At 51.4% G+C, this 28,000-nt stretch overlaps 3 protein-coding genes across 3 annotated transcripts; all 3 read left to right on the forward strand.

Annotated features, from left to right (window-relative positions):
- Positions 1–1,827: 1,827 nt before the first annotated feature.
- Atp6ap1 (ATPase H+ transporting accessory protein 1) lies at positions 1,828–11,989 on the forward strand. Its single transcript, XM_090327257.1, has 10 exons — positions 1,828–2,027; positions 2,300–2,426; positions 4,453–4,527; positions 5,795–5,988; positions 8,180–8,220; positions 8,718–8,803; positions 9,059–9,303; positions 10,303–10,350; positions 10,452–10,683; positions 11,164–11,989. The coding sequence occupies exons 1-10, from the start codon at positions 1,876–1,878 to the stop codon at positions 11,371–11,373; spliced, it is 1,410 nt and encodes a 469-aa protein (XP_090183383.1). The 5' UTR covers positions 1,828–1,875; the 3' UTR covers positions 11,374–11,989.
- A 590-nt stretch (positions 11,990–12,579) lies between these two features.
- On the forward strand, positions 12,580–19,316 carry Gdi1 (GDP dissociation inhibitor 1). The gene is made up of 11 exons (XM_090326958.1): positions 12,580–12,767; positions 13,862–13,969; positions 14,104–14,203; positions 14,362–14,496; positions 15,098–15,296; positions 15,600–15,731; positions 16,184–16,283; positions 16,968–17,139; positions 17,936–18,080; positions 18,218–18,272; positions 18,358–19,316. The coding sequence occupies exons 1-11, from the start codon at positions 12,723–12,725 to the stop codon at positions 18,508–18,510; spliced, it is 1,344 nt and encodes a 447-aa protein (XP_090183084.1). The 5' UTR covers positions 12,580–12,722; the 3' UTR covers positions 18,511–19,316.
- Positions 19,317–20,367: 1,051 nt separating this feature from the next.
- Positions 20,368–27,809, forward strand: Fam50a (family with sequence similarity 50 member A). The gene is made up of 13 exons (XM_090326091.1): positions 20,368–20,557; positions 22,724–22,808; positions 22,915–23,014; positions 23,498–23,643; positions 24,999–25,075; positions 25,210–25,276; positions 25,479–25,540; positions 25,703–25,779; positions 26,142–26,196; positions 26,358–26,406; positions 26,492–26,562; positions 26,698–26,808; positions 27,618–27,809. Exons 1-13 carry the CDS (start codon positions 20,447–20,449, stop codon positions 27,624–27,626), a joined length of 1,020 nt encoding a protein of 339 aa, XP_090182217.1. The 5' UTR covers positions 20,368–20,446; the 3' UTR covers positions 27,627–27,809.
- Positions 27,810–28,000: the final 191 nt, after the last annotated feature.

Genomic DNA, 28,000 nt, shown 5'->3' on the forward strand with positions numbered 1-28,000 from the left:
TGATCTTAATTTTACACTAAGTCACCACCCGGGAATGGTCTTGTCAAAGTTGCCAAATGATAGAAACAGTTTCCTAGGCCAGCTCCAGTGGCATTAGCCACCCTAGCTACTCAGAAGGCTAAGAGCTGGGAATTGTGGTTCAAAGCCAGCTGGGGCAGAAAAGTCCATGAGACTTATTTAAAATTAACCACCAGAAAACTGAAAGTGGTAGAGCATTAGCTTTGAGTGAGAAAACTTAGAGTCAAATCCCATGACCAACAACAAAAAAAAGAACTTTTGTTTCATTTTTGTTCCTTTCTCCCAACGTCCTTAGATTGGAGATTGGGACTCCTACCTGCCGCTTGCCCTCATAGGCTAGCACTCTACCAACTGAGCCACACCTCCAACCCCAAAGGTTTTTTTTTTCCTCCAGCCCTGGGGTTTGATCTCAGGTCCTAGGTACTGTCTTGAGGTTGTTTTGCTCAAGGATAGTGCTGTACCACTTAAACCACAGCACCACTGCTGGTTTTTTTTTTTTTACTAGTCCTGGGACTTGAACTGAGAGCCTGCGCACTCTTTGGGCTTTTTCCTCAAGGCTAGCACTCTGCTACTTGAGCCACAGCACCATTTCTGGTGTTTTCTATGTATGTGGTACTGAGGAATTGAACCCGGGTCTTCGTGCATGCTAGGCAAGCACTCTACCACTAGGCCAAACTCCTGGCCCCCACTGCTGTTTTTTTTTTTTTTTCTGTGTATGTGGTACCAAGAAATTGAATCAAGAGCTTCACACATGCGACGTAAGCACTCTACCACTGGCCATATCCCTAGCCTAGGATTGGTTTTCTTTTGCCTTTCTTTCTTTCTTTCTTTCTTTTTTTGGTACCAATCTTGGGGCTTTAATTCATGGTCTGTGTACTGTCCCTGAGCTTCATTTACTCAAGGCTAGTGTTCTACCACTTCAGCCACAGTGCCACTTGTGGCTTTTTCTGAGTAGTTCATTGGGGGTGAGTCTCTTGCACTTTCCTGTGCAGGCTGGAAGCGAACTGTGATTCTGAGATCTCAACTTCCTGAGTAGCTCGGATAGCTACCAGTGCTCAGCGACGTTGGTTTTTTGTTTATTTGTCTTTTTGGTTGTGGGGTTTGAACTGAGTGCGTGGGTGCTGTCCCTTAGCTTTTTATGTTGAATGCTCTGTTAATTGAGACATAGACATAGCTTACGTTCTGGTTATTTTTTGGGAAGGAGTGTGTCATGGGGCTTGAACTGGGCCTGGACGTAATCTCTAAGGTCTTCAGCTGCAGGCTACCACCCTACCCTTGAGCCAAGCCCCACTTCCCATTTTCTAGAGGTTAATTGGAGATAAGAGTCTCAGGTCCTTTTGTCCCTGGGCTGGCTTTGAACCTTGATCCTCAGATCTCAGCCTCCTGAGTAACTAGGATTATAGGTGTGAGCCACAGGGCATTGCTTAGTGGTGGGATTCTTGCTGGGAGCCCAGCTTGGGTCTTCTCCTCACTCCCTTCTAAAGCACCTCATTGTCCTGTGTACAGTATCAGACAATGGTCTGTGTGAAGGACAAAGGTAACACATTCCCCTTAAGCAGAAAGAAAGGCCCAGCGTAGAGGGTGGGACTCTGAGAAACTGGCCCTGCCCAGCTCAACCGGGTCCACCGGGTAGAGCTTGTCCCCGCCTCCCTTCTCTGGATTACGCGCCTGGAGACACGTACAGCCAACCAGTGAAAAGGAGTGGCTTTGAGTGCTAAGCTCTCGGTTCAATCACCTGCGATTGGGGGGGAAGTTCTGATGTGGAGCCAATGATGGGATTGGGCGGAGCGCGGGCGGAGACAACGGTCATGTGATGTGGGGTGGTTGCCTTCCCAGGCGGTGAAGGTAAAGGCTGTGATGGCGGCGACTGTATTGACTTGGGTACAGTCGGGGACGCACTGGGCGCTGGCGATGTGGCGAATGCTGTGGTTACCGCTTTTGCTGATGGTGACGACAGCGGCAGCGGCTGCGGAACAGCAAGTGCCACTGGTGTTGTGGTCCAGTGATCGGTGAGCTCCCCGGGTTGGGCCTGGCCGGGCTGGGCTAGGGAGGGCTGTCCTGCCTGTCGCGGCGACTGTATCGCCTTCGCCTGGCTCGGTAGGTGTCCTCGGCGAGAGGCTACAGGCTCTCGCTTGTCCCTTGCTTTCCCTTGCTCAGGTGCGCGCTTCCTAAGTGCAAAGATCAGTACCCCACACCGTACCCATCACGCGGGGATCTCATGGGCTTTGGATCTCAAGCCATGAGTCCCCCGCATGACAGTACCTCTTGTGTCCCCTGCCAGGGACTTGTGGGCTCCGGCAGCTGACACACATGAGGGCCACATCACCAGCGACATGCAGCTTTCTACCTACCTAGATCCAGCTCTGGAGCTGGGTCCCCGGAATGTGCTGCTGTTCCTGCAGGACAAGGTGTGCCCCCCTCTTCCATTACCTCCTCTATCCAGGCAGACCCATCCCCCCCTTCCGCAAGGAAAGCTCCAGTGATCTGTCGCAACTTAGGGACATGTAGCTGGGTTGTTGGAAAAGCTTCTGGGGGAAGCTTCAGTGGAAATGGTGAGAGCCATGGAAATGGCACCAACTCTATGGGAGAAATGAGGGATCACCCAGCACTTTAGTGTGATAGGGATTGTCATACCCGTTTACAGATGAAAAGACATGTGTGACATTAAGTGACTTATCCAACATCACACAGCTTATGGTCTGAAGAACTGTAATTCTAATTGTAATGATCATAAAAGAGGACCCTCACTGACAGCTTCATATGCACGGTGCGGAATTGCTGTCATTATCTTCCTTTACTTGCGTGGATTTGCTGAAGTTCCAGAGTTTAGAGACAGAACACTAGTTCCAACTTCAGTGTGTAGTCAAAACAAATATGTTGTTTTTCCTCTCCTCCAGATCTCCCCAAGCTGAGGTGTAGACCACAGGAAGATTCGAGGGCAGCACCACATTGTGGTTAGAAGGCTGTCAAGTCTCTACTTGTCCCCTCCTCATTAGCAGCCCATCGGGCTCATTCTTCTTGTGGCCTTAACTCTGTTGCCGTGTCACATAGTACATGACAATGAAATGCTTGTGAGACAGTGGCAAGTAATATCAGAATACAACTCAGTCCTAGTTTTACCACTTTTCAGCCTTTGGACACATAATCTTCCTAAATGATGTTTTCTGCAACTGTAAAATGAACAGGGCACATGCACCAAAGGGCTGTGAGAAATAACCTGCAGGAAATATGGAGCTCAGATCCCTAAGTCTTAGGAAATACTTCCATTCATTCATTCATTCATTTGCCAAAGACGTAGTGCCTAGCATGTATTAGATTTTATTAAGTGTTGTGTCAGAGTGAGGAGAATAAAGCAAGACCCTAGCCTAGAAAGCTGGCCTTACAAGGGGCATGAAAAATACTGTTCATCTATTTTATTTAGGGATCCAATAGTTCAGTCTAGGAAAGGAAACAAGAGAACAGAGTGACAGGGGACACTGGTTTGGATAAGAGTGATAGACAAGGCCTCACTTGGGCGATGGTATCTTGATGGCGAGACAGGGAGGAGCCGTGTGGCTTTGGGAGGAGCACAGTTCTGTCAGGGAAGCTCTAGGTACCAGGGCCATAGGCCAGGAATGCCTTTGCTGAGCTCAAGCCCTGCTGTTGTGACTGGAGCTTACAAAGTCAGATAAAGGCGCAGGAGACAGGCTGCTAGGTTGCCAGGAAATGAGAGAGGGCTGCGCAGTGTATGAGGGAAGAGGGAAGGTCAGCTGCAGTTTTGAATATGACAGAAAGCTTTGTGTAACGTAGAGGGGGGAACCGTGTCATATCTTGATTAAAGAGCGCGCATTGCACTCACCACAAACAAGCAACCAGCTAACATTCCTGCCCACAGAGGGGGGGAGGCTGGACCAGTGTGTGTACTAAACAGTGAGGTTAGGGAAGCTGATGAGATCAACTCTGGACCTTACTAGAAGAAGGCAGAGAAAGGGGGGGCTGTGGTGGTTGGGGTGAAGGACACATGTAGGTCGGGAGGGAAGGGGATCCTCTACTCTGCGGCAACACGTTCATTTCTCTTTTCCTCCCACCAGAAAATGGTGGGGCAGGTGCTTCCCATCTGAAAAGGATCCTGTCCAGGCTGGACTCGGTTGCTTCTCCTTTGCTCTGACTTCCACTTCTGTCTTGCCTCCGCACGCAGTGAATGGCCTTCCCTTCCCCCAGCTTCCCTCTTCCCTCCCCACTTCCTCTTGTCCACTGACTCCTACTCTTGAGCTCAACACAAACCAGCTGCCCGTACAGCTCTCCACCTCATGACTGCCTTCTGCCCAGCCCTCTGCCCATGCCAGACCTGTTGACTGTGAATGATTTTCTTCCCCCTGAGAATGCACGGGGCCCCTGCCTTGGCTCCTTTTCCTTCCCTAATCTTCTGAGATGTCTCCTCTGCTTCCCTATTAGCTAAGCATTGAGGATTTCACAGCATATGGTGGTGTCTTTGGAAATAAACAGGACAGCGCCTTTTCGAATCTGGAGGTAAGAGTTGTCTCCCAGCCCTGAGCCACGAGGGAAGGGCATCCCATGTCCCAACTCTTAGCATAAGGAGAACTGTCGTCTTCAGAGCCACAGCTGCTACGCTATGATGTACTTGTAATCCCAACTACTGGAGAAGTAGAGGCAGGAGGATCGAGGGTTCACACCAGCCTCGATACACGTAGTGAGACCCAATCACAAAAAGAAACTCAACAGTCTGGGCACTGCTGGTGGATGTCTGTAATCCACTCTGGAAGCTGAGATGTGAAGATCAGGCTTTGAAGCCAGCCCTGGCAGGAAACTCCAGGAGACTCTGTCTCCAGTTAGCACAAAGCTGGAAGTGGAGCTGTGGCTCAAGGGATAGATCACTAGACTTGAGGAAAAAAACCAAAAACACATGCAGGGAAAGCACCCAGACCATGAGTTGAAATGGCAGAAGTGCCACAACAATAAAAAATAATAGCTGGCCACTCACACCTGTAATACCAACTACTCAGGAAGCCTGATTGAAGGATCATGGCTCGAAGCCACCCCAGGCAGGAAAGTCTGTGAGACTCCTATCTCCAATTAATCACAGAAGAAGCCAGAAATGGAGCTGTGGTTCAAGTGGTAGAGTGTTAGCGTTCAGCAGAAGGAGCTCAAGGACATTGCCCAGACTGTGAGTTCAAGGCTCAAGACCAGCAGATTAAAAAAAAGTACCTGGGTGCTGGTGGCTCATGTCTATAATCCTAACTGCTCAGGAGGCTGAGATCTGAGGACTGCAGTCTCATCTCCAATTAACTACCCAACACACCAGGAAGTGGAGCTGTGGCTCAAGTGGTACATCACCAGCATTTAGCACAAAAAGCTCAAGGACAGTGCCCAGGCCCCGAGTTTAATCTTCAGAACTGGCACGCACGCACGCACACACACACACAAAATTAATATTTTAAATTAAAAAAATCACCAAAAACAGAGAACCAAAAGGGCTGCAGTCGTAGCTCAAATGGTACAATATTTGCTTGGCGTCTTTGCTGACTCTGGTTCAATCCTGGAACTGTGGGGAAAAAACAAAAAAACAAAAAAAACAACTAGAACCTTCTGAAGTAGAGGTGCTGACTTTAAAGCTAGAAGGGCCTGGGGCCATAAGCTTCAGGAGCTCTGAGGAAGGGGTACACACACTTTCTGACTTCGTAAGCCCCTGTGTAGATGTGGCTTGCTAGAGCAGTTTGGGGGACTAGCACGAGCCCACTGTTTCCTGGTCACTCTTCTGCCTCTCCCCTGGCCTCAGAATGCCTTGGACCTTGCTCCTTCCTCGCTGGTGCTTCCTGCGGTCGACTGGTATGCAGTTAGCACTCTGACCACCTACCTGCAGGAGAAGCTTGGGGCTAGTCCCCTGCATGTGGACCTCGCCACCCTTCGCGAGCTGAAACTCAATGCCAGCCTCCCTGCCCTGCTGCTCATCCACTTGCCCTACACAGCCAGGTATGGCCTGGGTGACCCAGCTTCCAGTCTCTAGCCTTGGAATGCAGAGGGGCTATGGGCTCTGGTGGTTAGAGTTCATTCAAAGGTGTTCATCCTCCTTTATGGAACACCATTCCAGAAGATTCCATGTATGCCCCCCCAAAGGCAGGCAGGACTTCCTACCAGGTTGTACGCTACAAGTAGGTGCTTAGCACTGAGCTAGACCTGTTGTGTGTCTGGGGACAGGGAAGACATGGCCCCATTCCGGGGAATCCTCCTTGCTGGATAATACCTCTTCAAAGAATAAGCGCCCCCACGTGCTGGTGGCTCACACCTGTCATCCTAGCTACTCAGGAGACAAACATCTGTGGATCTCGGTTCAAAGCCAGCACAGGCCGGAAAGTGTATGAGACTCTTATCTCCAATGAGCCACCAGAAAAACAGAAGTAGTGCTGTGGTTCAGCATGGTAGAGCCCTAGCCTTGAGCTGAAGCTCAGGGACAACACCCAGACCCAGTGTTCAAGCCCCATGATTGACCCATCAGTAAATAAAAGAGCAAGTGCCAACCTGATGCCAATGGCTTACATGTAATCCTAGTTACTCAGGAGGTTGATGTCGGAGGATCGTAGTTCAAAACCAGCCCTGAGAGGGAAGCCCATGAGACTTGTTATTTTGTTGGTTGTGCGGCTTGAACTCAGGGCTTGTGTGTTGTAGTGATCTACTTTGAGCTATAGCTCCCCTTGTGTGAGTATGAGTGTGAGTGTAGGTTTTGTTTTTTCCAGTCCTGGGCTTGAGCTCAGAGCCTGAGCACTGTTCTCGGGCTTTCTCCAGGCTAGAGATCCACTACTTGAGCCTCAGCACCATTTCTGGCTTTTTTTTCTATGTTGTGGTAGGGAGTAATCGAACCTGAGTTTTTGGTGCATGCTTATGCAAGCACTCTACCACTAGGCCAAACTCCCTCCACCCCTTTCTGGTTTTTGAGTCATTAATTGGAGAAAAGATCTCATGAGGACTTTCCTGTCCAGACTGACTTTGTTTTTTGGGGGGGGAGGGTGGGTCATGGGGGTTGAACTCGGCCTGGGCACTGTCTCTGAGCTCTTCAGCTCAAGGCTACTGCCCTACTCTTCAGCCAAGCCCCATTTCCTGCTTTTTTGAGGTTAGTTGGACACAAGGGTCTCACATTCTTTTGTGTCTGGGCTGGCTTTGAACCTTGATCCTCAGATCTCAGCCTCCTGAGTAGTTAGGATTACAGGCGTGAGCCACCATGTCCACCTCCTGACTGACTCTGAACCATCACCGTCAGATCTTTGCCTCCTAAATAGCTAGTATTATGGGTGTGAGGCACTGGCACCCAGTCCATAAGACTCTTATCTGCAATAAATGTCTACAAAAGCCGGAACTAAGCTGGGCACCAGTGGCTCACATATGCAATCTTAGCTACTCAGGAAGCTGAGATCTAAGGATTACCGTTTCATTCCAACCTAGGCAGGAAAGTCGTGAGACATTTTTTTTAATGTATGGGAGAGGATTCTACCACGGGTATTGAACTGAGAGCCTGGGTGCTGTCCCTGAGCTCTGTGGTCAAGGATAGTACTTTCAGCCACAGTGCCACTTGCAGTTGTCTAGTGGTTAATTGCAGATAAAAGTCTCACAGACTCTTATGCCCAGGCCAGTTTCTGGCTGGCTTAGAACCACTGTCCTTAGATCTCAGCCTCCTGCCCTGAGTAGCTAGGATTATATGTTGTGAGTCACTGGTATCTGGCCTGTGAGACTCTTATTTCCAATAAACTACTCAGAACAATCTAAGTGGTGCTGTGGCTCAAGTGGCAGAGTGCTAGGCTTGAGTACAGAGGCTCTGGGACAATGCTCAGGCCCTGAGTTCAAGCCCCAGTACTGGCAAATAAAGTCAGTCATAAGTGGAGCTACGGTTCAAGTGATAGAGTAGAAGCCTTGGGCACAAAGGAGCTGAGGGACACTGCCTTGGCCCTGAATTCAAGCTCTAGGATCAACACACACAGACACTACAGCAAGTGACAAAATACTTGAACATGACTAGAAAGGCAGAGGAGATGTGAGACGGGAGGATAGTGGGATTGGTGGGGAAGGAGAAGCTGCAGAGGCTGGGGGAAGGGTAGAGAGCTCTTCTAAGCCAGATGTTTGAACTTGAGGGCCAAGTCACCTACTAGGATCTCAAGCTGTGTCTCGTTCATAGCTCCGGTCTGATGGCGCCCAGGGAAGTTCTCACAGGCAATGGTGAGTTGGGTCAGGGAGGATGCATGTCCTCATGTTTCCCAGAGGCCAGGATCACAGAGCTGACCCACAGCTCTGTAGCATCTCGTCACTCTTTCTCACGGTGGCCCCTGCTTCTTGGAGTGGCTCACAGCTGGACCAGATTAATGGTTGTCCCTGGCTACGTCCCACTATAGCCACATCCCACTGGCAGAGGTGTCGAACTGCTCAGGCCACATGAATGCAGAGTTTGGGACTAAATAACACTGAGAAAAACAAAAGGGCTTGTTTTCCTATGAAGGGTAGTCCTTCATGAACATGGAAATTTGTATGCGTACATATAGTATGCGTGTGTGTGTGTGTGTGTGTGTGCGCATATGCGTGTGTACATGCACATGCGTGTGTGTGCACGCACGCATTGATTTTCACATCATGCGGAAGGTCTCTAAGGCATATGGCGGGAAATGTTGCATTCTGTGGCTTGCTCAGTGACCTGGTTCTCTGCTCTTATCACCCTTCAGATGAGGTCATTGGACAGGTGCTAAGCACACTCAAATCTGAAGATGTCCCTTACATGGCAGCTCTCACAGCTGTGCACCCTTCCAAGGTATGTGTCTTTCCAGCAGAGTTCAGGGGGAATGTGGCCTGACCCTGGGGAGGAGTAGGAGTCGTGTGTGCAGAGGGCAGCCTTCCATCATGTTTTAAGAACTACAAGGGCAGCATTCTTAAACACGTGGTCCACGTGATCTCGAGTTTGAGGCAGAGGCTGCCCAGTGGAGAGGGGAAAGAGGGATGGGGTGCTAGTGGGGGTAAGCCATATTCCTAGGGCTGTTAAAAGAAGGCCTGTTGGGTGTTTCTCCAGGTGATTCGTGATGTAGCCATGCTGGCTGGTGGGTTAGGTCGGCAGCTGCTTCAAACACAGACAGCAGCCCCAACAGTGATCCATCCTCCTGTGATTTATAAAAATGGAACCGTGCCACAGATCCTGTTCTGGGCCCAAAACTTCTCTGTGGTATACAGGGGCCAACTGGAAGACCTGACCCCCCTCACCTTTGGGGTGCAGGATCTCAACATGACTGGCTCCTTCTGGAATGAGTCGTTTGCTAGGTAAGAGTTCTAGGGGTCAATGGGGACAAGCTGGAGGAAGGGCCTCCTCTGAATGGTAAGACTTTTGGCTGGGGAGAGAGAGGTGGGAATGAGTCAAGGTTGGCTCCTAGGCCTGTTGAGGCAGCTAGCTCGTGAGTGTGTCTGGGGGGCACCATGCAACCATGTGGCCTTCTGCCACTGTAGGTCTGGAACAGGGCAGGGAACTAAGGTCATGTGTATGGGCTGGGGGGAAGCATGTGGTCACCAGCGTAATGTTAGTGGTATTGTGGTCTGTTACTAACGAGCTGCTAAAGGGGGAACGTGTCAGGAGTTCTGCTTTCCTGTGTTCTGTAGCCCTTGGTTGGAACGTGGGCTAGTAGCACCACCTGATCACCAATCCCCTGGGAACGCGGCCCTTCTCTCTTGAGTACAACCTCTTAGGCTGCACATGGGTGAATAGACGAGCAGTTGCTCCAGCCAGCTCCTGTCTACTCTCCATTTGCCATCACCCCCAAAGTCCAAAGCAGACAGCTGGGCAATCCCAAGTGGGATGGGTAGTAAAGTCAGGGAAACCAGAGGAAGGGAGTCGTGGAGGTGCAGGACCCAGCTCCTGGCTCCTAGCTCTGTTCCTGGGTTGGTTAGGATTGGAGCTCAGCTTTCCCATCCAGCAGGTGAAAACACTTCCCCTGTGGGTGGCTGACAGGACCTAGGGCAGCTGAAGAAAGAACAAACTTGAGGGATTTACTCCTTTAACCTGCTCTGGAAGATTGGGAAATAGGGCTTAGTTGGCAGAGCACTTGTTAGCAAGCACGAGGCCCTGAACAGAAATCCAAGTATCGTCAAAAAGAATCAAGAAAAAAACCCACAAGTTCATTTGGGCTGAAGGTTCAAGTGCTGGAGCTCTTTCCTAGCAAGTGCAAGGGTCTGAGTTCAGTCCCTAGTACTACAAAATAAATAGGCAAATCAGTCATTCCAAGCCTCTCCCTGAGCCTGACAACACATTTCTACTTCATCCCGCAGGCTCTCACTGACCTATGAGCACCTCTTTGGTACACTGGTGACATTCAAGTGAGTCCTGGGGTAGTTGTGGTGGTGGTGGGCTGCTGTGGCTATGGTTTTCTCCCTTGTCTCTCTTCCCTCTCCTGAAATCATTACTATCTCTCCCCTAGGTTCATTCTAAGTAACCAGTTGTACCCAGTATCTGCCCGACACTGGTTTACCATGGAGCGCCTTGAAATCCACAGCAATGGGTCTGTTGCCCACTTCAATGCTTCCCGGGTCACAGGACCCAGCGTCTACTCCTACCACTGTGGATATGTCAGCAGTGTTCGCAAGAATGGCAATCTCCTTGTGGAGGCCACAGAGTCCTCCCACTGGGAGATTACTCTTCAGGACTTCCAGGTATGGAAGAGGGCCTGGTTGGTGGTTGCAGGGTACTGCCAGATGTTGAGGGACAGAGGGAGGAAAGGTGGGCCTGAACGTTCAGCATAGCTTGGGCATGTAGTGGACAGTTCTGTATATTTCCTGCCTGAATATGTGGACTCTCCACTGACTGCTCACTGCAGCCCAGACTGGACACCTTGTTTGTGTGGGGTCTTGTCCCTTATTTATTTTCATTGTTGGTCATGGGGCTTGAACTCTTGGCCTGGACTCTATCCCTGAGCTCTTCAGCTCTAGGCTACCGCCGTGTCCTTGAACCACAGCACTATTTCGTGTTTTCTGGTGGGTAATTGGAGATAAGAGTCTCACGGTCTTTAGTACCCAGGCTGGCTTTGAACCGTGATCTTCAAATCTCGACCTCCTGAGTACCTAGGATTACAGGCGTGCACCACAGAACCCAGCTTTGTGGTCCCTTCTGACTGTGTTCCTATGTTCCCCCAGATCCAGGCTTTCAATGTGACAGGTGAGCAATTCTCTTATGCCAGTGACTGTGCCGGGTTCTTCTCTCCTGGCATCTGGATGGGGCTGCTCACCTCCCTCATCATGGTTTTCATCTTTACCTACGGCCTGCACATGATCCTCAGCCTCAAGACCATGGATCGCTTTGATGACCATAAGGGCCCCACCATTGCTTTGACCCAAATTGTGTGACCTGTGGCAGTGAGGGTTGGGGGTATAATGGTGCCCAGGTGGTCACTTTCTCACCCTGTGGATTTCCCTTTTCCTACTCTAGCATGCACCTCATATTTCCCTCAGCCTGTCTTGCACTCTCCTCAACCTGAGGAGGGTTTTTTCCTGGGACTGCCCTACCATTCCTGTCACGATGTATATATTCTGCATAGACTTTAAGACAAGTCTCAGCTTCAGAGTCGTGTGAGGGACATTAGTTGTAGGGTCTCCTTTCTTATTTATTCAGTGTGTCCACCATTGTTCCTTGCATTGTAAGTGCTTTTGTGTAGCAAATGCTCCCTTCACAAACTGTCTGGGACTCTGCAGTAGCCGGAAGCTTGAGGTCGTGTGAGTTTGGGAGTTTGTGGAGATACTACTCAACTGTCTGCCTGGCTCAGCTATCATCCTGAGTTTTATTTTTGTGATGTGATAGAATACACAGTACGCTTGGATTTCTTTCTGTGGCCTGAAAACGGGACCTTCACGACAGGGGGGTTGTGTGCTCCCTGGGTCCCCGTCATGTTCCCACTAGGAGTCCCTGGCAGGAGCTTGGGGTGCTCTTATTATTCTCTTCCTAATAAAAGAAGGTCGGATCACCGTGTGTTGTCCTGTTGGTACTCATTTCTGCGCTTGGCTAAAGGGAGGAGGAGCGGGGCCAGGCCGCGATGGGAGGTTGGAAGGGCCTTTCGCAAGCTGGGACCCTAAGCAGTGCCGGGTACGGAGGGGCAGCCCGGGCAGAGTCCATTCTTGTCCTGCTTGGGCATCTTGGGAGGAGCTCGCCACGACAATGGCAGCTCTTACCTCGCGAGGCGGCGGCGGTGGCGGTGGCGGCGAATCCCCCTCTGCGGCAGCAGCGCGCGTCCAGCCCACGGGGCCGCGCCGAATCTCCCAGGGGACGTAACTGGCACGCGCGCGGGGCGAGGCGAGGCGGGGCGGGGCGGGGCGGGGCGCGCGCGGCTCCCGCGCAAGGATCCCTCATGGGGCGAAGCACTGACTGCCGGTCCGCCCCGCCCAACACCTGTGTGGACCCTCAGCGAATAGCGTCGCTGGCCTAATTAAGCTGGTGCTGGGAGCCCAGACGCTGGTGGTCCTTTGAGGAGGCGAACCGGGAGAGCTCTGGCCCGAGTGAAGAGGGCCTGGTCGCGGGGAGAGGTCGGGACTCTTTGACGTGGCGGAGGGGTCCGGTGACGGCCACGCGCCGCCATCTTTGGTCCAGTGCGGCGGCGGAGGCAGAGTCGGTAACGGCAGCTGTGGTAAAGGAGGAGGAGGAGGAGGAGCCGAGCGGGCGCTGGCACTGACACTGACACTGACACTGGCACCGAAGCCTGACCATGGACGAGGAATACGATGTGATCGTGCTGGGCACCGGTCTTACTGTAAGTGCAGCCTTCGGCATTGGTCTTCCCGCATCCCGCCCTCTCCACCCCCCGCGGCCATGCAGACCCGGGCCGCTCGACCCGTCTTCCCCATCATTGCCGTGTTCCACTTCGGTTTCCGCTACCACGTCTCTGAAGACGGTCCGTTTCAGGCCGCCCTCTTCCAAATCCCCTCCCATCTCCCCTACCTTGGCCTGTAGGACAGGAAAACGCACCCCCCCCACTCGACTCGATGTCCCCCAGACCCGCCCACCTAGCCCCCACCCATCAGCCGCTTGACATCCCCTCCCGTCATCCCCTTCCATCTTGTGTTAATCTCTGTAGGGATGAAGTCTGAAGCCACGGGTGTTCAGGGCCTTGCCTGGGTTGGCCCGTACCGTGCCTCTCTGTTTTTTTTTTGGGGGGGGGAGTAGGGAACCACGTACCCAGGGAATGTTCCAGAAGCGGCAGCACAAACCACGTTCCTATTGCCGGACCCAGATTTCTTATGGAGGTCTCAGGCAGCATAGTATCCGCAGCCTTTGTCCTTGGGTTAATGACAGTTACTGTTGTGGTTGTTTATTTCTCTTTTTGCTCCACACCCCATTTTTGGCTTGCTCCCTTGAGATTTATCTCCCTGATTCTGCACCCAGACACATTTCCCTTTGAAGAGCAGCCCAGGGTGGGGCCTGAGATTTCAAGGACTGACCTAATCATTGCTTCCCTTTCACTTGCCCTTTGATGTGGGAATAGGTCTTCATCCACAACGCCTACGGTTTTATCTTATCTGTCTTTTTGTGCTACTCTAAGTACATACATGCCTTTCTTGGTGGCTTGATGCTATGAGATTGTCCTTGTGTCTGCTGGCTGTTCTGTCTCCCTCACAGCTTCCCATTGCTTCTCTTCTCTTCACCAAAGAGATGAACTGCTTAGCAGTATTACAAAGGAGATTGTGCTCCGAGGAAGCTAATGCTCCCAACTTGAGTAAGGAACCGGGTGGGGTTGTGTTGGAAGAGCTGTCCATTAGGCTGGTGTGTGGTGAGGAAGAAATCAGAGCTGCTGGAGGAACGTGAGCGGGAGGGAGTTAACAGCAGTAAATGTCACCCTTCCCCCAGGAATGCATCCTGTCAGGCATCATGTCTGTGAATGGAAAAAAGGTGCTGCACATGGACCGGAACCCCTACTATGGGGGAGAGAGCTCCTCCATCACACCCCTGGAGGAGGTAAGACTACCTGGATCGAGGCCCACATTCAACCTGTCCCATAGGGACATGGGTCACAACAGCTCCCCAGTCTCTCAACAGGAACGTAGGAAGGATAGTCCTTGAAGGTTTTCTTTCTTGCCCTTTGCTTACAGCTATATAAGCGTTTTCAGTTGGTGGAGGGGCCCCCTGAGTCCATGGGCCGGGGTCGAGACTGGAACGTTGACCTGATCCCCAAATTCCTCATGGCCAATGGTAAGGAGGATAAAGGAGATATGGGGGTGGGGATAGCGTGGGGAGGTGGGGAGGACCAAATGAAAGTCAGGCTCCAGAGCATGAGCAGTCAGAGCAATGAGAGCTGCTTGAGGGAGCCCTGTTGATGCTGCCTCTCCCCATTCCCCACCGTCCCCCAGGGCAGCTGGTAAAGATGCTACTGTACACAGAAGTGACTCGCTACCTGGACTTCAAGGTGGTTGAAGGCAGCTTTGTCTACAAGGGCGGAAAGATCTACAAAGTGCCATCCACTGAGACCGAGGCCTTGGCTTCTAGTGAGTGTGGGTCCTCTGAACCACAGCAAGGCGTCCCTGTGCCCAAAGTTACATTCCCCATGCGTAGTAGTATGTACCACAGGCCACTTGCTTTGCTGTTCCTTTGTTGCTGCTGTCACAGGGGAAAGAAACGTTGTGGGGAGGGTAGGGAGGAGTAGAGTTCCTTTTTTTTTTTTTGGCCAGTGCTGGGGCTTGAACTCAGGGCCTGGGCACTGTCCTTGGGCTTTCTCAAGGCTAGTGCCCTGCCACTTGAGCCACAGTACCAGTTCTGGCTTTTTCTGAGTATGTGGTACTAAGGAATCAACCCCAGAGCTTCGTGCATGCTAGGTGACTACTCTACAAGGCTACGCTCCTTTATGAAAGATGTCAGCCTTTGGCAAAGGTTCCACTTTATTTCAAAACATCTGAGTGGTAGGGCTGGGAGAGTCTTATCCTGACCAATCTGCACTTTATGCAGATGGGGTAACTGAGGCAAAGTACAGTAGAGGGATGAAGCTCAGGTCACGTGAACATCTCAGGTGGGAGCTAGCGTACCCTCTTTGCTGAACTGCCCCCGTGGGGGTTAGTGAAGTGGTGCACAGTCTCATGATTCCTTCCGCAGATTTGATGGGCATGTTTGAAAAACGGCGTTTCCGCAAGTTCCTCGTATTTGTGGCAAACTTTGATGAGAATGACCCCAAGACCTTTGAGGGTGTTGACCCCCAGACTACCAGCATGCGTGATGTCTACCGGAAGTTTGACTTGGGCCAAGATGTCATTGACTTCACTGGTCACGCCTTGGCGCTCTACCGCACTGATGAGTGAGGGGAAGCTGGTGTGGCGGGAGCCCGCTTGCCTGTTCCACACCTTGCCCTTCCCACACCTGCCTGCTCCACACTCTGCCCTTCCCACACCTGCCTGCAGTACCTTTTCCCCAGTCCGAACATACCTTGTTACGCACCCACAGGCTCGCATGTTGCCTTTCCATCCTTCCCTACATTCAGTGTATTTCTTTCCCAGCCCATGGGCGGGGGGGGGGGGGGGTTGGCTGAGCTGGTGCCTGGTTAAGGGTGAGTAGGGATGCTGCTGTCCAAGCATCTTCTTTCCTGACTCCTGTCTTCTAGCTACTTGGATCAGCCCTGTCTTGAGACTATCAACCGCATCAAGTTGTACAGCGAGTCATTGGCCCGATATGGCAAGAGTCCATATTTATACCCGCTCTATGGCCTGGGTGAGCTTCCCCAGGGCTTTGCCAGGTAAGGCCAAACTTTTGTTTTGGTTGACATGATTGCTTAGGACTAAGGCCCCCATGTGGAAATGGTTCTTTGAGCATTTCTGTAGCATTTCATACTTGGTTATGTGTGATCCTCATCCCTGGGTGATGGATCAGGACTTGAACTCTGGGCCTGGGCACTGTCCCTGAGCTCTTCAGCTCCAGGCTACTGCTCTACCATTTAAGCCACAGCACCAGTTCTGTGTTTTTGGTGGTTGACTGTAGATAAGAGTTTCACAGACTTTATTGCCCAGGCTGGTTTTGAATCGTGATCCTCAGATCTCATTCTCCGGAGTAGCTGAGATTACAGGTGTGAGCCACTGGTGCCTGGTTGGGGCAGTCTTTTATATGCCTCAGCAGTGAGTGGAGAGGGTGCAGTGAATTGGTCCCTGCTTTTCCTGAGAGTACGATTCTGCTATCATCTCCTTCCTACAGATTGAGTGCCATCTATGGGGGAACATACATGCTGAACAAACCTGTGGATGATATCATCATGGAGAATGGCAAAGTGGTAGGCGTGAAATCTGAGGGAGAGGTAAGTCTTCCATGTGCAGTGATGCTACTGTGTTTGGGGTAGTGTTTGGTCACCTCCTATGGGACTCTGTTCTCAAGGAGTCTGAAGGCTGAAGTGTCTGCTGCTGCTCAGCCCCAAGGACCTCAAAAAAAAACTGCACAGCCTTTCCTTTTGGCAAGAGATACTCCTCAAAAGCCAAATGCTATGCCTATCATCCAGAAAATGTTCCTGAGCTAGGCACAATGGCATGTGTGGCCTTGAGAGGCTGAGGCAAGGAGTATTGTGGGTTAGAGGCCAGTCGGGGATACACTTTAAAATGCTGTCATCAGAACAAACAAAGGGCTGGGAGTTTGGCCTAGTGGTAGAGTACTTGCCTAGCATGCACGGAGACCTGGGTTCAATTCCTCCATAGCACAGACATAGAAAAAAAAGCCAGAAGTGGTGCTGAGGCTCAAGTGGTAGAGTTCTAGCCTTGAGAAAGTCCAAGGACAATGCTCGGGCTCTGAGCTCAAGACCAGGACTGGCAAAAAAAAATCCCTAAGCCTTACTGAGCATAGTTTCATGTGCTGGGCTGCTGTGAAAGGCCATATGCTATATGAGTGGCAGTGTTGACAGCTCAGAGGAACACTACCTACCCTCACTGGGTCAGACCTGCTGCCACTGGGAGCAAGGAGTGATCTGACAAGATATGTGCTGCCCTTACAGGTGGCCCGCTGCAAGCAGCTGATCTGTGACCCCAGCTATATCCCAGACCGTGTCCGGAAGGCTGGCCAGGTTATCCGCATCATCTGTATCCTCAGCCACCCCATCAAGAACACCAATGATGCCAATTCCTGCCAAATCATCATCCCTCAGAACCAGGTTAACAGGAAGTCAGGTATGCCAGAACACAACATAACTTAACCTATTCTTTTTTTGTTTTGTTTTGCCAGTCCTGAGGCTTGAACTCAGGGTTTGGACTCTGGCCTTAAGTGTCTCTGCTCAAGTCTAGCACTCTACCACTTGAGCCATTATGCCAGTGCTGGCTTTTTCTGTATATGTGGAACTGAGAAATTGAAACCAGGGCTTCATGCATGCTAGGCAGGCACTTTACCATTAAACTACATTCCTACCTCATAACCTATCTCTTAGCACTTTCTTTTTTTTCTTTTTCTTTTTTTTTTGTGAGTCATGGTTCTTGAACTCTGAGCCTGGGCACTGTCCCTGAGCTCTTCAGCTCAAGGCTACTGCCGTACCCCTGAGCCACATCCCCACCTCCAGTTTTCTAGAGGTTAATTGGAGATAAGAGTCTCTTGTTCTTTATTGGTTCTTTATTGCCCGGGATGACTTTGAACCACAATCCTCAGATCTCAGCCTCCTGAGTAGCTAGGATTACAGGCGTGATCCACCACGCCTGGCTTCTTTCCGGCTTGTCTTAGCACTTTCTTCATGATGGCTCTGCTCTTATCAGCTTTGGGGCTTCCTGGGCCATCGTATAAAGACACAGTCTAGTTGCAGTTACTATGACAATCCCTAGGGACTGAATGGCTTGACCCCCCCCTCTCCTCCCCACTGCTTCCCTTCCATGAAAATGACAGCTTAGGTGCTGTGTGGCTCTGGGGAGGGACAGTTGGGCCAGAAGTGTGTCCAGCCCATAGGAGCATTTTTCACATGTTGCTGTTTCCTCTGGCCAGACATCTATGTGTGCATGATCTCCTACGCACACAATGTGGCTGCCCAGGGCAAATATATTGCGATTGCAAGCACCACGGTGGAGACTGCAGACCCAGAAAAGGAGGTTGAGCCAGCATTGGAACTATTGGAGCCCATTGATCAGAAGTGAGAACTGGGATGAACCTGGGGGGTGAGGGAAGCTGCTAAGAGACAGGAGCCCCAGAAGTAGATGTGGAGACCAGAAAAGGCAAAGACCAGTGGTGAGTCTCCTCCATTCCCCTCCCTTTTGTCTGGCCCTTTAGGTTTGTGGCAATCAGTGACTTGTATGAGCCCATCGATGATGGTTCGGAGAGCCAGGTAAGAAGCCCATTCCAGCCCTGGCTTTGGCTGCCCTCTCAGGGACCCTGTCCCCTGACTCACTGTGAGCCCTGGCTATTTGTAGGTGTTCTGCTCATGCTCCTATGATGCCACTACACACTTTGAGACAACCTGCAATGACATCAAAGACATCTACAAACGCATGGCTGGCTCGGCCTTTGACTTTGAGAATATGAAGCGCAAACAGAATGATGTCTTTGGAGAAGCTGACCAGTGATTGCTGAGTACCCTCTCCCAGCCCTTGTTTCCCTGTCCCCAGCCTGTTTGTTCTCAAGGGCTGGGGAGATGGTGTGGCTGGGTACCCTATTTCCAGCATCCTCTGCTTCCCCCACCACATTCCCATCACCCACCTCATTGATTCACTGACCAAATCTTTAACCTTAGTGATGGTTTGGGAGATGGGAGTTGGATAGTATCCTCTTTCTTTGCCCTTCCTTATCCTAAGAAAAGAGGATTCCTTTCCTTGTGTATGTCTCCTTCCCCTCCCCCATTCTTCTGCTCTGTTTGGGAAGGACGTGGAGGAAAAGCTGACTTCTGTCTGCAGTGCTCTTACCCCCACTGTAGTGGCCTTTGGAGATGCTCCCTGCCTCCCTCCCAGCAACTGTTGTGTGTTGGGAGAGAAGGGGCCCTCCCAGCAGAAAATTGCATTCCTTCCCCTAATTTATTCTAATTTATTAACTGGCCTGCCCTGTCTGAGCCTGAAGCGTTCTGGTGCAGCCTGGGGGCTGTTTGAATGAGCTACCCTCTACCCTTCCAGCCCCGGCCAAGTGTGGCCCCTTGGAGGTTAATCTTTCTGTTTTTATTCCTTGTCTTTGTGTTTGTGTTCTTTGGTACTTGCTGGAAAAAATGTGAGCAAAGCAGAAGGAGGTGGGGAAATGGACCCAAACCCTGTGCCCTGCCCCATGCCTTTCCTTTATAGTGGTGGGAAACCCTTATCTTGCAAAGTGACTGTGTCTCCTTCCCCAAACTCTAGTGTGTTTCACAGGAAACAAAACCTCTCAATAAAACTGTTTGAAACCTGAACGTGCATCTTTACATTCATTTCCTAAAAGCTAGCTGCTTGGCTGGCCTTTGGTTCCCTGTGTTGGGGATGTGGCTTAGCCTCTGGCATGAATCAGGACTTCATCAGTTCAATGCAAAGGAAGTAAGAGGACCGACAACTTGTTGTGTCTGTTAATGTGCTCCACTAGCCACCGGGTCCATCAATAGGCATCAGTGTGTGGCAATGTGGTATCATCCCAAAATGGGGGGATCAGTTAGGAGGGTCATGAGTCAGGGACCACTCTGAGCTACTTTGGAATACCCTGTCTCAAATTAAAAAAAAAAAAAGGATCAGTGGCTAGCCTGGAAATCAGAAAGAAGGGGGTATTGGTGGGTCAGCTTGGGGTTAACATCAGGGAGGGAGGTGCAGGAAACCCAGGGGGTCAGCGTTGATGTCAAGAGGAGGCAAGAAGCAGTTGCTGGTAGCTCAGGTTCTTTTTTTGTGTGTGGGTCATGAGGTTTGAACTCTGGGCCTGGGCACTGTCTTCTGAGCTCTTCAGGTCAAGGCTACCACCCTATCCCTAGGCCTGGGTGTTGTGGTACCACCCTACCCGTGAGCCACAGCACCATTTCCTGTTTTGTAGTGGTTAATTGGAGATAAAAGGCTCACTAAAGACACAGTACCCGGGCTGGCTTTGAACCGCGGACTTTGAACTGCCACCCTCAGATGTCAGTCTCTGAGAAGCTAGGATAACAGGCGACAAGCACTGTGCCCGGCTTTCGAGTCTTTAATTCTGTCTACTGAGAAAGCTGAGATGCGTAGGTGGAAGTTTGAAACGAGCACAGGCAGGAAAGTCTGTCTCTAGCCAACAAAAAGCCCGGAGTGCTGCTTCGGCTGACATGATAGAGCTCTAGTCTAGAACAAAACAAGTTCAGAGACTGCGTCCAGGTCCTGAATTCAAGCTGCAGGACCGGCATCCTAAAAAAAGGCAGGAGGGGCCAGCCAACTTCTCACAGTCTACACGAATCACGTGTCCCAGTCACGTGGCAGCTCTACGGCGTGAGGCGGGGCTGCGCATTCCCCGGTGGAAGACGTCACGCATCAGCTGACTTAAGAGCTGCCTCCGCCAAGACTCACACAGGCCGCTGTCACAGTCGCCGTAGCTGCTGCCATGGCTCAGTACAAGGGCGCCGCAAGCGAGGCGGGTCGCGCCATGCACCTGATGAAGAAGCGGGAGAAGCAGAGGGAGCAGATGGAGCAGATGAAGCAGCGGATTGCAGAGGTGAGGTCGGGGGGCCCCGGAGCATCAGATCACGCATGCGTGCTATGCGGACCGCCTGGGGACGCCGCGAGAGCCCCCTGGTGGTGCCGCGAGACTTAGCACCCAGGCGACAGGCTAGGAGCGCTTGGTGGGCGGGGCCGGCGTCGTGAGCGGGACATTTGCCTGTATACCTCCAGTAGGTGACAAGAGCTAGCTCGCCACATTCTCATCTGTAAAATGGGTCCAGAGTTGGGTCCTATCAAAGTGTGAGACAGCTTTCACAAACCTCCAGGAGAAGGCTGTATTTTATTGGTGGCATTACAACCGGACGGGCTTCTTGGCGCCCCTCTTCAGTACTGAGCTAAGTGCTTCAGACTCCCAGCCCTAGAGCCAGACCACCGCCCTACAGGGGTGCCTTCTTTGTGCCTTCGCCGGAGGTATCCTCGAGGCTGTCTAGTGCTATAGTGAGAAGCTGGTGACACTGGGCTCGGGGAGCAGGATCAAGGAGCCTTCAGCTTGAGCATGAACACAACGGACGCTTCTGCCTCCGGGGCTCACCAGGCTCCCAGCTCACATGACTGACCCAAGAAACGAGCTTTCGGGTTCGTTTTCTTTGTCTTTTTTTCCCCGTCGGTCATGGGGCTTGATCCCTGGGTCTGGGCCCTGTCAGCTCACGGCAAGTGCTCTCGACCACTTTGACCCATAGTGCCACGTCCATCTTTTTCTGAATAGTTACTTGGAGCTAAGAGTCTCACAGACTTTTGTCCCAGGCTGCCTTGAACCCCAATTCTCAGATCTCAGCGTCCTGAGTAGCTATCAATAAAGGTATAAGCCACCAGTACCAGGCTCAGGTTCGTTTTGTGCCAGACACCAAGTCTTCCAGCTCTGGCCCCAGTGAAAATGACGATTTTCTGTCAAGTTAATGTTATGGTCACTTCGTTTGGAGGCCTTGATGAGAGATGGCTGGACTAAGGAGAAGGAGATCTAGGAAGCTGTGGGCAACAGCTGGAGCTAGAGAAGGAAAATCACACAAGGAGGAGTAGGCCATTCAGTCCTTCTTTTCTCCTTTGTCCTCTCTGGACTCCATTTGACAGGGATGTTAAAAACTTCCACTTTTAGCTGGGCATGGCGACTCATGCCTGTAATCCTAGCTACTCAGGAGGCTGAGATCTGAGGATCAAGGTTCACAGCCAGCTCTGGCACAAAAAGACCTGACACTCTTTATTTCCAATTAATGTCTAAAAGATGGGAAGTGGGGCTTGGCTCAAGGGTAGGGCTTCAGCCTTGAGCTGAAGAGCTCAGGGACTAACACCCAGGCCGAGGTCAAGCCTCATGACCCACCCCTCCCCCCCCGCAAAAACAAAACAACAAAAAAAACTATTATGGGGAAGGAGTTTGGCCTAGCTGTAGAGTGCTTGCTTAGCATGCATGAAGACCCAGGTTTGATTCCTCAGTACCACATACATAGGAAAAAGGCTGGAAGTGGTGCTATGACTCAAGTGATGATAGAGCTCTAGCCTTGAGAAAGCCCGAGACAGTGCTCAGGCCCTGACTTCAAGGCCCAAGACTAGGAAAAAAAAAAAGAGAGAACTTCCACTCTTAAAGACCGAGTATGAAAAAGGCTAGAGTTACGGTACACTAATAGCTTGCACCTGTACTCCTTGCTACTCGGAAAGCTAAGATCTGAGAATCACAGTTGGAAGCCACCCCAGGCAGAAAGTCTGTGAGAGTCTTATGTGTCTTTAAGTACTCAAACCCTGCAAGTGGAGCTGTGGCTCAAGTAGTAGATCTCTAGCCTTAGCAAAAGAGCTTAGGGACAGTGCAGCGCCAAGGCCCTGAGTTCAAGCCCCCGGACTGGCACCTGAAAAAAAAAAGGCAAGACTTAAATAGGACCAATGGCTGCGGTCCACTGCGAGAGCACTGGGCCCTGGCAAGCACGAGGGGGCAAGAGTAGTCAGGGACTCATGGGGAATGACACCATTTGGCTCTGTTTGCACTGGGCGTGCCCCTCCCCCAGCCTCCAATCTCTTGGGCGCATCTAACTACAGATGGGACAGGGTAAGAGACATCTTTTCCAAGGTGACACCATAGCATGTCTTCATCAGATGCAGGACTAGAACCTAGGCTCCCAACAATCTGTCACTCCACAGTGGGGTGGCCCTCATCGGCATGCTCCCTCCCCTACAGGAGAACATCATGAAATCCAACATTGACAAGAAGTTTTCTGCACACTATGATGCTGTGGAGGCGGAGCTCAAGTCTAGCACCGTGGGTGAGCAGGGCACACGTGCCAGCCTCTCTCAAGCCCAGAGGATGCTCATTTGCTGGCCTTAAGTTGTCCAGTTCTTCCCTCCATGTCTTCTTGCTTCACATCACAGGTCTTGTGACCCTGAATGACATGAAGGCTAAACAGGAGGCACTGGTGAAGGAGCGGGAGAAGCAGTTAGCGAAGAAGGAACAGTCGAAGGAGCTGCAGCTGTGGGTCTTCTCCTTGGCCTCCCTGTGGCAACCCTGCCCTGAACATTCCCCACCAGCCTGGCAACTCCCCGGGGAGGGGCAGGCTACTTTCTCCACGGGGGAGGGAGGAATCCCCAGTTCCGCTGTGAGAACAGGTGTAGCCTTTGTGGATCTACACTAGTTTTCTCCCTTTCCTGGTATGATCCTTCTTTCTGTTCCTCTGTAAAGGTGGTGAGTCCTTTATGCGTCCTTTCCTTGCACTAAGTGCATAGGAGTCCCCATTGCTCTTTATTCCATTCCTCCTGGAGTCCTCTGTGCCTGTTGTGTGGTTGGCAGCCCCCTCTCTATGAGCTTGCAGGAAAGCAGGACAGGGTTCCTCTGAGGTGCTAGAGAGATGCAGCCTGCGCTGGATGGGCTCTGTACTGACCCCACAGGTGGTCTTAGGTCAATGAAGGGACCTTAGCCCACAGGGATGGGGTTTCATGGCTACCTATGCTTTGGCAGGAAGCTAGAGAAGCTTCGAGAGAAGGAGCGCAAGAAGGAGGCCAAGCGGAAGATCTCTAGCCTGTCTTTCACATTGGAGGAAGAAGAGGAAGGCGGTGAAGAGGAAGAAGAGGTGGCTTTATATGAGGAGGAGCTGGAAAGAGAAGGTGAGAGCCTTGCCCACCAGAGCTTCATGACTTTGGGCTGTAAGAGGAATAAGTATGGGGCTGGGAGTGTGGCCTAGTGGTAGAGTGCTTGCCCAGCATGCACAGAGACCCGGGTTCCATTCCTCCATACCACATACATAGAAAAAGCCAGAAGTGGTGCTGTGGCTCAAATGGCAGAGCGCTAGCCTTGAGAAAGCTCAAGGACAGTGCTCACTGAGTTCAAGCCCCAGGACTGGTGAAAAGAAAAGGAACAAATATATTTACTCTGCAGCAGGACAGGAACACAAGAGAACCCAAACTGCATCCTTGTTGAAAGGATACATGTAGGACCCCGCCCCCCGTAAGTGTGGGTGTGTCTCACCAATGTAGAGTATAGATAGCGTAGAGGTCCTGCATAGGAGGCATCTGTGTGAGAAGTTGTTGGAGTGAGGCTGGTGAGTAGAAAAATCACAAGCTGCCCCTGGAGGTGTCCTATAGGCTGAACTGGGGTAGGCTGCACCAGGACTGCGTGCTTGAACTTTCTCAAATAATAACAATGCTTCCCTCTTGCCATAGGGGCCACTGAACACTGAATTTGAATTGTATTTAGTTCACCATAAATTTATTTGTTTTTTATTTATTTTTATTTTGTGTGTGCTGGTACAGGAGCTTGACCTCAAGGCCTTGTGCTCTTGCTTGGCTTTTTTTTTTCTGCTCAAGGCTGGCACTCTGGCACTCTACCACTTGAGCCACAGCTCCACTTCTGGCTTTTTTGGTGGTTAATTGGAGATAAGAGTCTCATGGACTTTCCTGCCCGGGCTGGTTTCGATCCGTGGTCCTCAGATCTCAGCCTCCTGAGTAGCTACGATTACAGGTGCCTGGTTAGTTCACCATACATTTCTACATTATATTTAACCCAGCTGTATGAAAAACACTACCATTACAGCTTGTTGAGCTAGCTTCAGGTCTAGTGCTAGGGGCTGTGTGTGGCAGGAACTACAGTTTTGTTTTTTTACCATCTTACATGAGTTATACAGAGGAGGATGTCACTATGAGGCCAGTATTTTGCACTGCACAGGCCTGGAAAAAAAGGCTGTCAATTTCACTGTGTGTCACTCATTTAAAACAGGTCCTCGCTGTGAAGTGCAGGGAATGTGCCGCCATGCTAGGTTCATTGGGATTTTTCCTCCTCTCAGGAGATTTCATTTTAGTAACCCCATAGTGGGACCCTTTTTGAAAGTTTGTGTTTGTCTCGTAGGTCAGCCTTCCTCAAAGCATGCTCTAGCACCCCAAGGTCGGAGAGACCCAGGGGGGTCCATGAGATCAAAAGTACTTTCACAATAATGCTGACACATTCTTTGCTCCTTTTGCTCCAGAGATCACCACAAAGAAGAGGAAATTGGGGAAAAATCCAGATGTGGACACAAGCTTCTTGCCTGACCGAGACCGGGAGGTAAAGGCTGCCTGGCCCAGGCTGACATTGGTCCTACATGGACCTTGACCATGAATGAGGCTTTGGCTCAGGAAGTCGGGGGAAGCCTTGAGCCTCACTGCTTCCCCTGGTGTCTCTGCTTTGTGTCTTCCTAGGAGGAGGAGAATCGGCTCCGGGAAGAACTGCGGCAGGAGTGGGAAGCCAAGCAGGAGAAGATCAAGAGTGAGTGTTGAGAGTTAGACGGGAATGGCCCGGCCGCAGGGTGCTGGGCCAGTAAGCAAACAAGGCTGAGGCCCAAGTGGCCCTCCTGCTCCCAGTCCCCTTGGCTGTGTGCTGGATCCCTTGGAAGCTGGAGCAGTGAGTCTGGGGGTGGGGGAGGGGTGCCCCCTGGATCTGGAGCTCAAGAGGCAACTCTGCTTTGTAGGTGAGGAAATCGAAATCACTTTCAGTTACTGGGATGGCTCTGGGCACCGGCGAACGGTCAAGGTAGGCAGTGGCAGGCTTCCCTTGAGTGTGGTGGACGGGACAGTTGTGACTTTGGAAGCCATTGACGGTGCTGAGGCCAGAAGGGAGGCGGAGAGCCTCCAGGCCCCTGCCGACTCAAGAGTGCTCCACGTTTTTGTCTTCCTTTCTTTCTCCCCCACCCAGATGAAAAAGGGGAACACGATGCAGCAGTTCCTGCAAAAGGCGCTCGAGATCCTGCGGAAAGACTTCAGTGAGCTCAGGTAAGGGTGGTGCATGTGCGTGTGTGTGTGTGCAAATGTGCACAACCCATGGCTTGCACCAGGCTCCCAGACACCCCAAAGGACCGCTTCCCAGCTGGGAAGGTGGCATGCTGGCCACTGTGCTCCCCAGAGAGGAGAGTCGGTCACATGCCTTTCTCTTCCTTCCTGCTCCAGAGCGTAGGTGGGAGCGTCCTGCCTTGGAGCTGTGGCCCAAAGGTGGAGGACAATGGAGGCCCGTGCCAGGCTCCCTGAGCCACAGAGCTTCCCTCAGAGTATTCTGGTTGCCTCCTCCCATCCCCTTGTGCCATGACCGACTGGGGATGCTCTCTGGCTGGCCATACCGTCCTGTGTTTCTCCCTCAGGTCAGCAGGGGTGGAGCAACTCATGTACATCAAGGAGGACTTAATTATCCCCCATGTGAGTCTCACTGGCCCGGGTCCTGCAGTGGGGGCCGCGTCCCAGGGCTTCTGAAGGACAGGTCCCACGCACACTGTTCCGTGCTCGCCGGGGTTGCTGGGAGGGCTCGTGAGGGAGGCTGAGGGGAGCCATCAAAATGACTTCCTGCCCTCGTGTTGTAGCATCACAGCTTCTATGACTTCATCGTCACTAAGGCACGAGGGAAAAGTGGTGAGTACTTCTAGTCCACGCCCCCATACACAGCAGGTGGGCCCCCAGATGTTGGGGAGAAAGCATAACTTGCTCTCCCCTACAGGACCACTCTTTAACTTTGATGTTCATGATGATGTGCGACTGCTCAGCGATGCCACTGTGGAGAAGGATGAGGTATGGTGGTGCCATAGCACTGTGCAGAGGGGGCTTCCTTGAGCCCGGTACAGCAGGTGTCCCTGGCCTAGGAAGGAACCTGAGATTTCGGAGATTGGCCTCACGCAGCAAGGCCTCCTCTTGTCCCTGCCTTAGTCCCATGCAGGCAAAGTGGTGTTGAGGAGCTGGTACGAGAAGAACAAGCACATCTTTCCTGCCAGCCGTTGGGAACCCTATGACCCTGAGAAGAAGTGGGACAAGTACACGGTGAGATGGCAGGGAAGCAAGCCTCGAGAGGCCCCTCTGCGGTATCGCTGGTACTGCACTGGGTAGCTCAAGGTCAGGGCAGGAATGAGTCTGCTTTTCAGTGGGGTGGGGTACATTGTGCTGCTACACAACCACAACTTCAGTCCCAGCACTCAGGAGGCAGAAGCAGGAGGATTGCAGGTTTGGATCTAACCTGGGCTACGTGGACTCTCTTAGCAGGGGAAAAAAAGCCAGGCTTACACTCATAATATGAGCTTCTAGGAGGCTGAGATGATAAGAGGTTTGTGGTTCAAAGCCAGCTGGGTATAAAAGAACATGAATAAAACCTTTTCTGTGGGTCCTAGGACTTGAACTCTGGGCCTGGGCGCTGTCCCTGAGCTCTTCAGCTCAGTGCTACTGCCCTACCCCTTGAGCCACAGCCCCACTTCTGGTTTTCTAGTGGTTAATTGGAGATAAGAGTCTCATGGTCTTTAGTGCCTGGGCTGGCTTTGAACCTTGATCCTCAGATCTCAGCCTCCTGAGTAGCTAGAATTACAGGTGTGAGCCACCTCGCCAGGCCATGAATGAAACTCTTAATCTCCAATTAACTAGCAAAAATCCAAATAAAATTGGAAAGAGGACTTGTAGTTATGACTCCGCTGGTAGAGCTCAACTAATGAGCAGAAGTGTCAGGTACGGAGTTTGAGTCTTGGTCTCAACCTAAAAAGGAAATTAAATAAATAAAGCAAAAGTCACATGCCAGGAAGCCCCTGCTTATTTTCTGGCTTATTTCCTTTGTTCCCTTTATCTGACCATTTTCCTTAACCCAGATCCGGTGAGCATCCAAGAGGAGGGTGGTCTCAGCTCGACCCTGCAGTCCCATGTCTCCGGGATGACAGGTGCCTAGTTGCCCTGGGATTGTGCCACAGTCTTGAAGATGAAAGCTGTCCGTCTCCTGCACCTGGTGTTACTATGACTGCCTTTTCCTTTTACAATAAAGAAGTCTATATGTCAGAGCTGAAGTATCTGCATTGTGAGAAAGTGAATTTTATTTACAAACTTTTAAATTGCGATAACATTCACATAATTTTTTTTTGCCAATTATGGGCCTTGAACTCGGGGTCTGGGCATTGTCCTTGGGCTTTCTCAAGGCTAGAGCTCTACCACTTGAGCCACAGCTCCACTTGCAGCTTTTTCTATACGTGTGGTACTG

Source organism: Megascapheus bottae, chromosome X (assembly GCF_031878675.1).
Source record: "Megascapheus bottae isolate mThoBot1 chromosome X, mThoBot2.hap1, whole genome shotgun sequence".
NCBI lineage: Eukaryota > Metazoa > Chordata > Mammalia > Rodentia > Geomyidae > Megascapheus > Megascapheus bottae.

Bases quoted from the DNA above. Each gene is read 5' to 3' on its own strand.
- Atp6ap1 (XM_090327257.1), top strand. From the start codon at position 1,876: ATGGCGGCGACTGTATTGACTTGGGTACAGTCGGGGACGCACTGGGCG. The intron at 2,427-4,452 runs GTGTGCCCCCCT...CTTCCCTATTAG, and splicing joins TGCTGTTCCTGCAGGACAAG to CTAAGCATTGAGGATTTCAC. The intron at 8,804-9,058 runs GTATGTGTCTTT...GTGTTTCTCCAG, and splicing joins CAGCTGTGCACCCTTCCAAG to GTGATTCGTGATGTAGCCAT.
- Fam50a (XM_090326091.1), top strand. From the start codon at position 20,447: ATGGCTCAGTACAAGGGCGCCGCAAGCGAGGCGGGTCGCGCCATGCAC. The intron at 26,197-26,357 runs GTGAGTCTCACT...CTCGTGTTGTAG, and splicing joins AGGACTTAATTATCCCCCAT to CATCACAGCTTCTATGACTT. The intron at 26,563-26,697 runs GTATGGTGGTGC...TCCCTGCCTTAG, and splicing joins CCACTGTGGAGAAGGATGAG to TCCCATGCAGGCAAAGTGGT.
- Gdi1 (XM_090326958.1), top strand. From the start codon at position 12,723: ATGGACGAGGAATACGATGTGATCGTGCTGGGCACCGGTCTTACT. The intron at 12,768-13,861 runs GTAAGTGCAGCC...CCCTTCCCCCAG, and splicing joins TGCTGGGCACCGGTCTTACT to GAATGCATCCTGTCAGGCAT. The intron at 18,273-18,357 runs GTAAGAAGCCCA...GGCTATTTGTAG, and splicing joins ATGATGGTTCGGAGAGCCAG to GTGTTCTGCTCATGCTCCTA.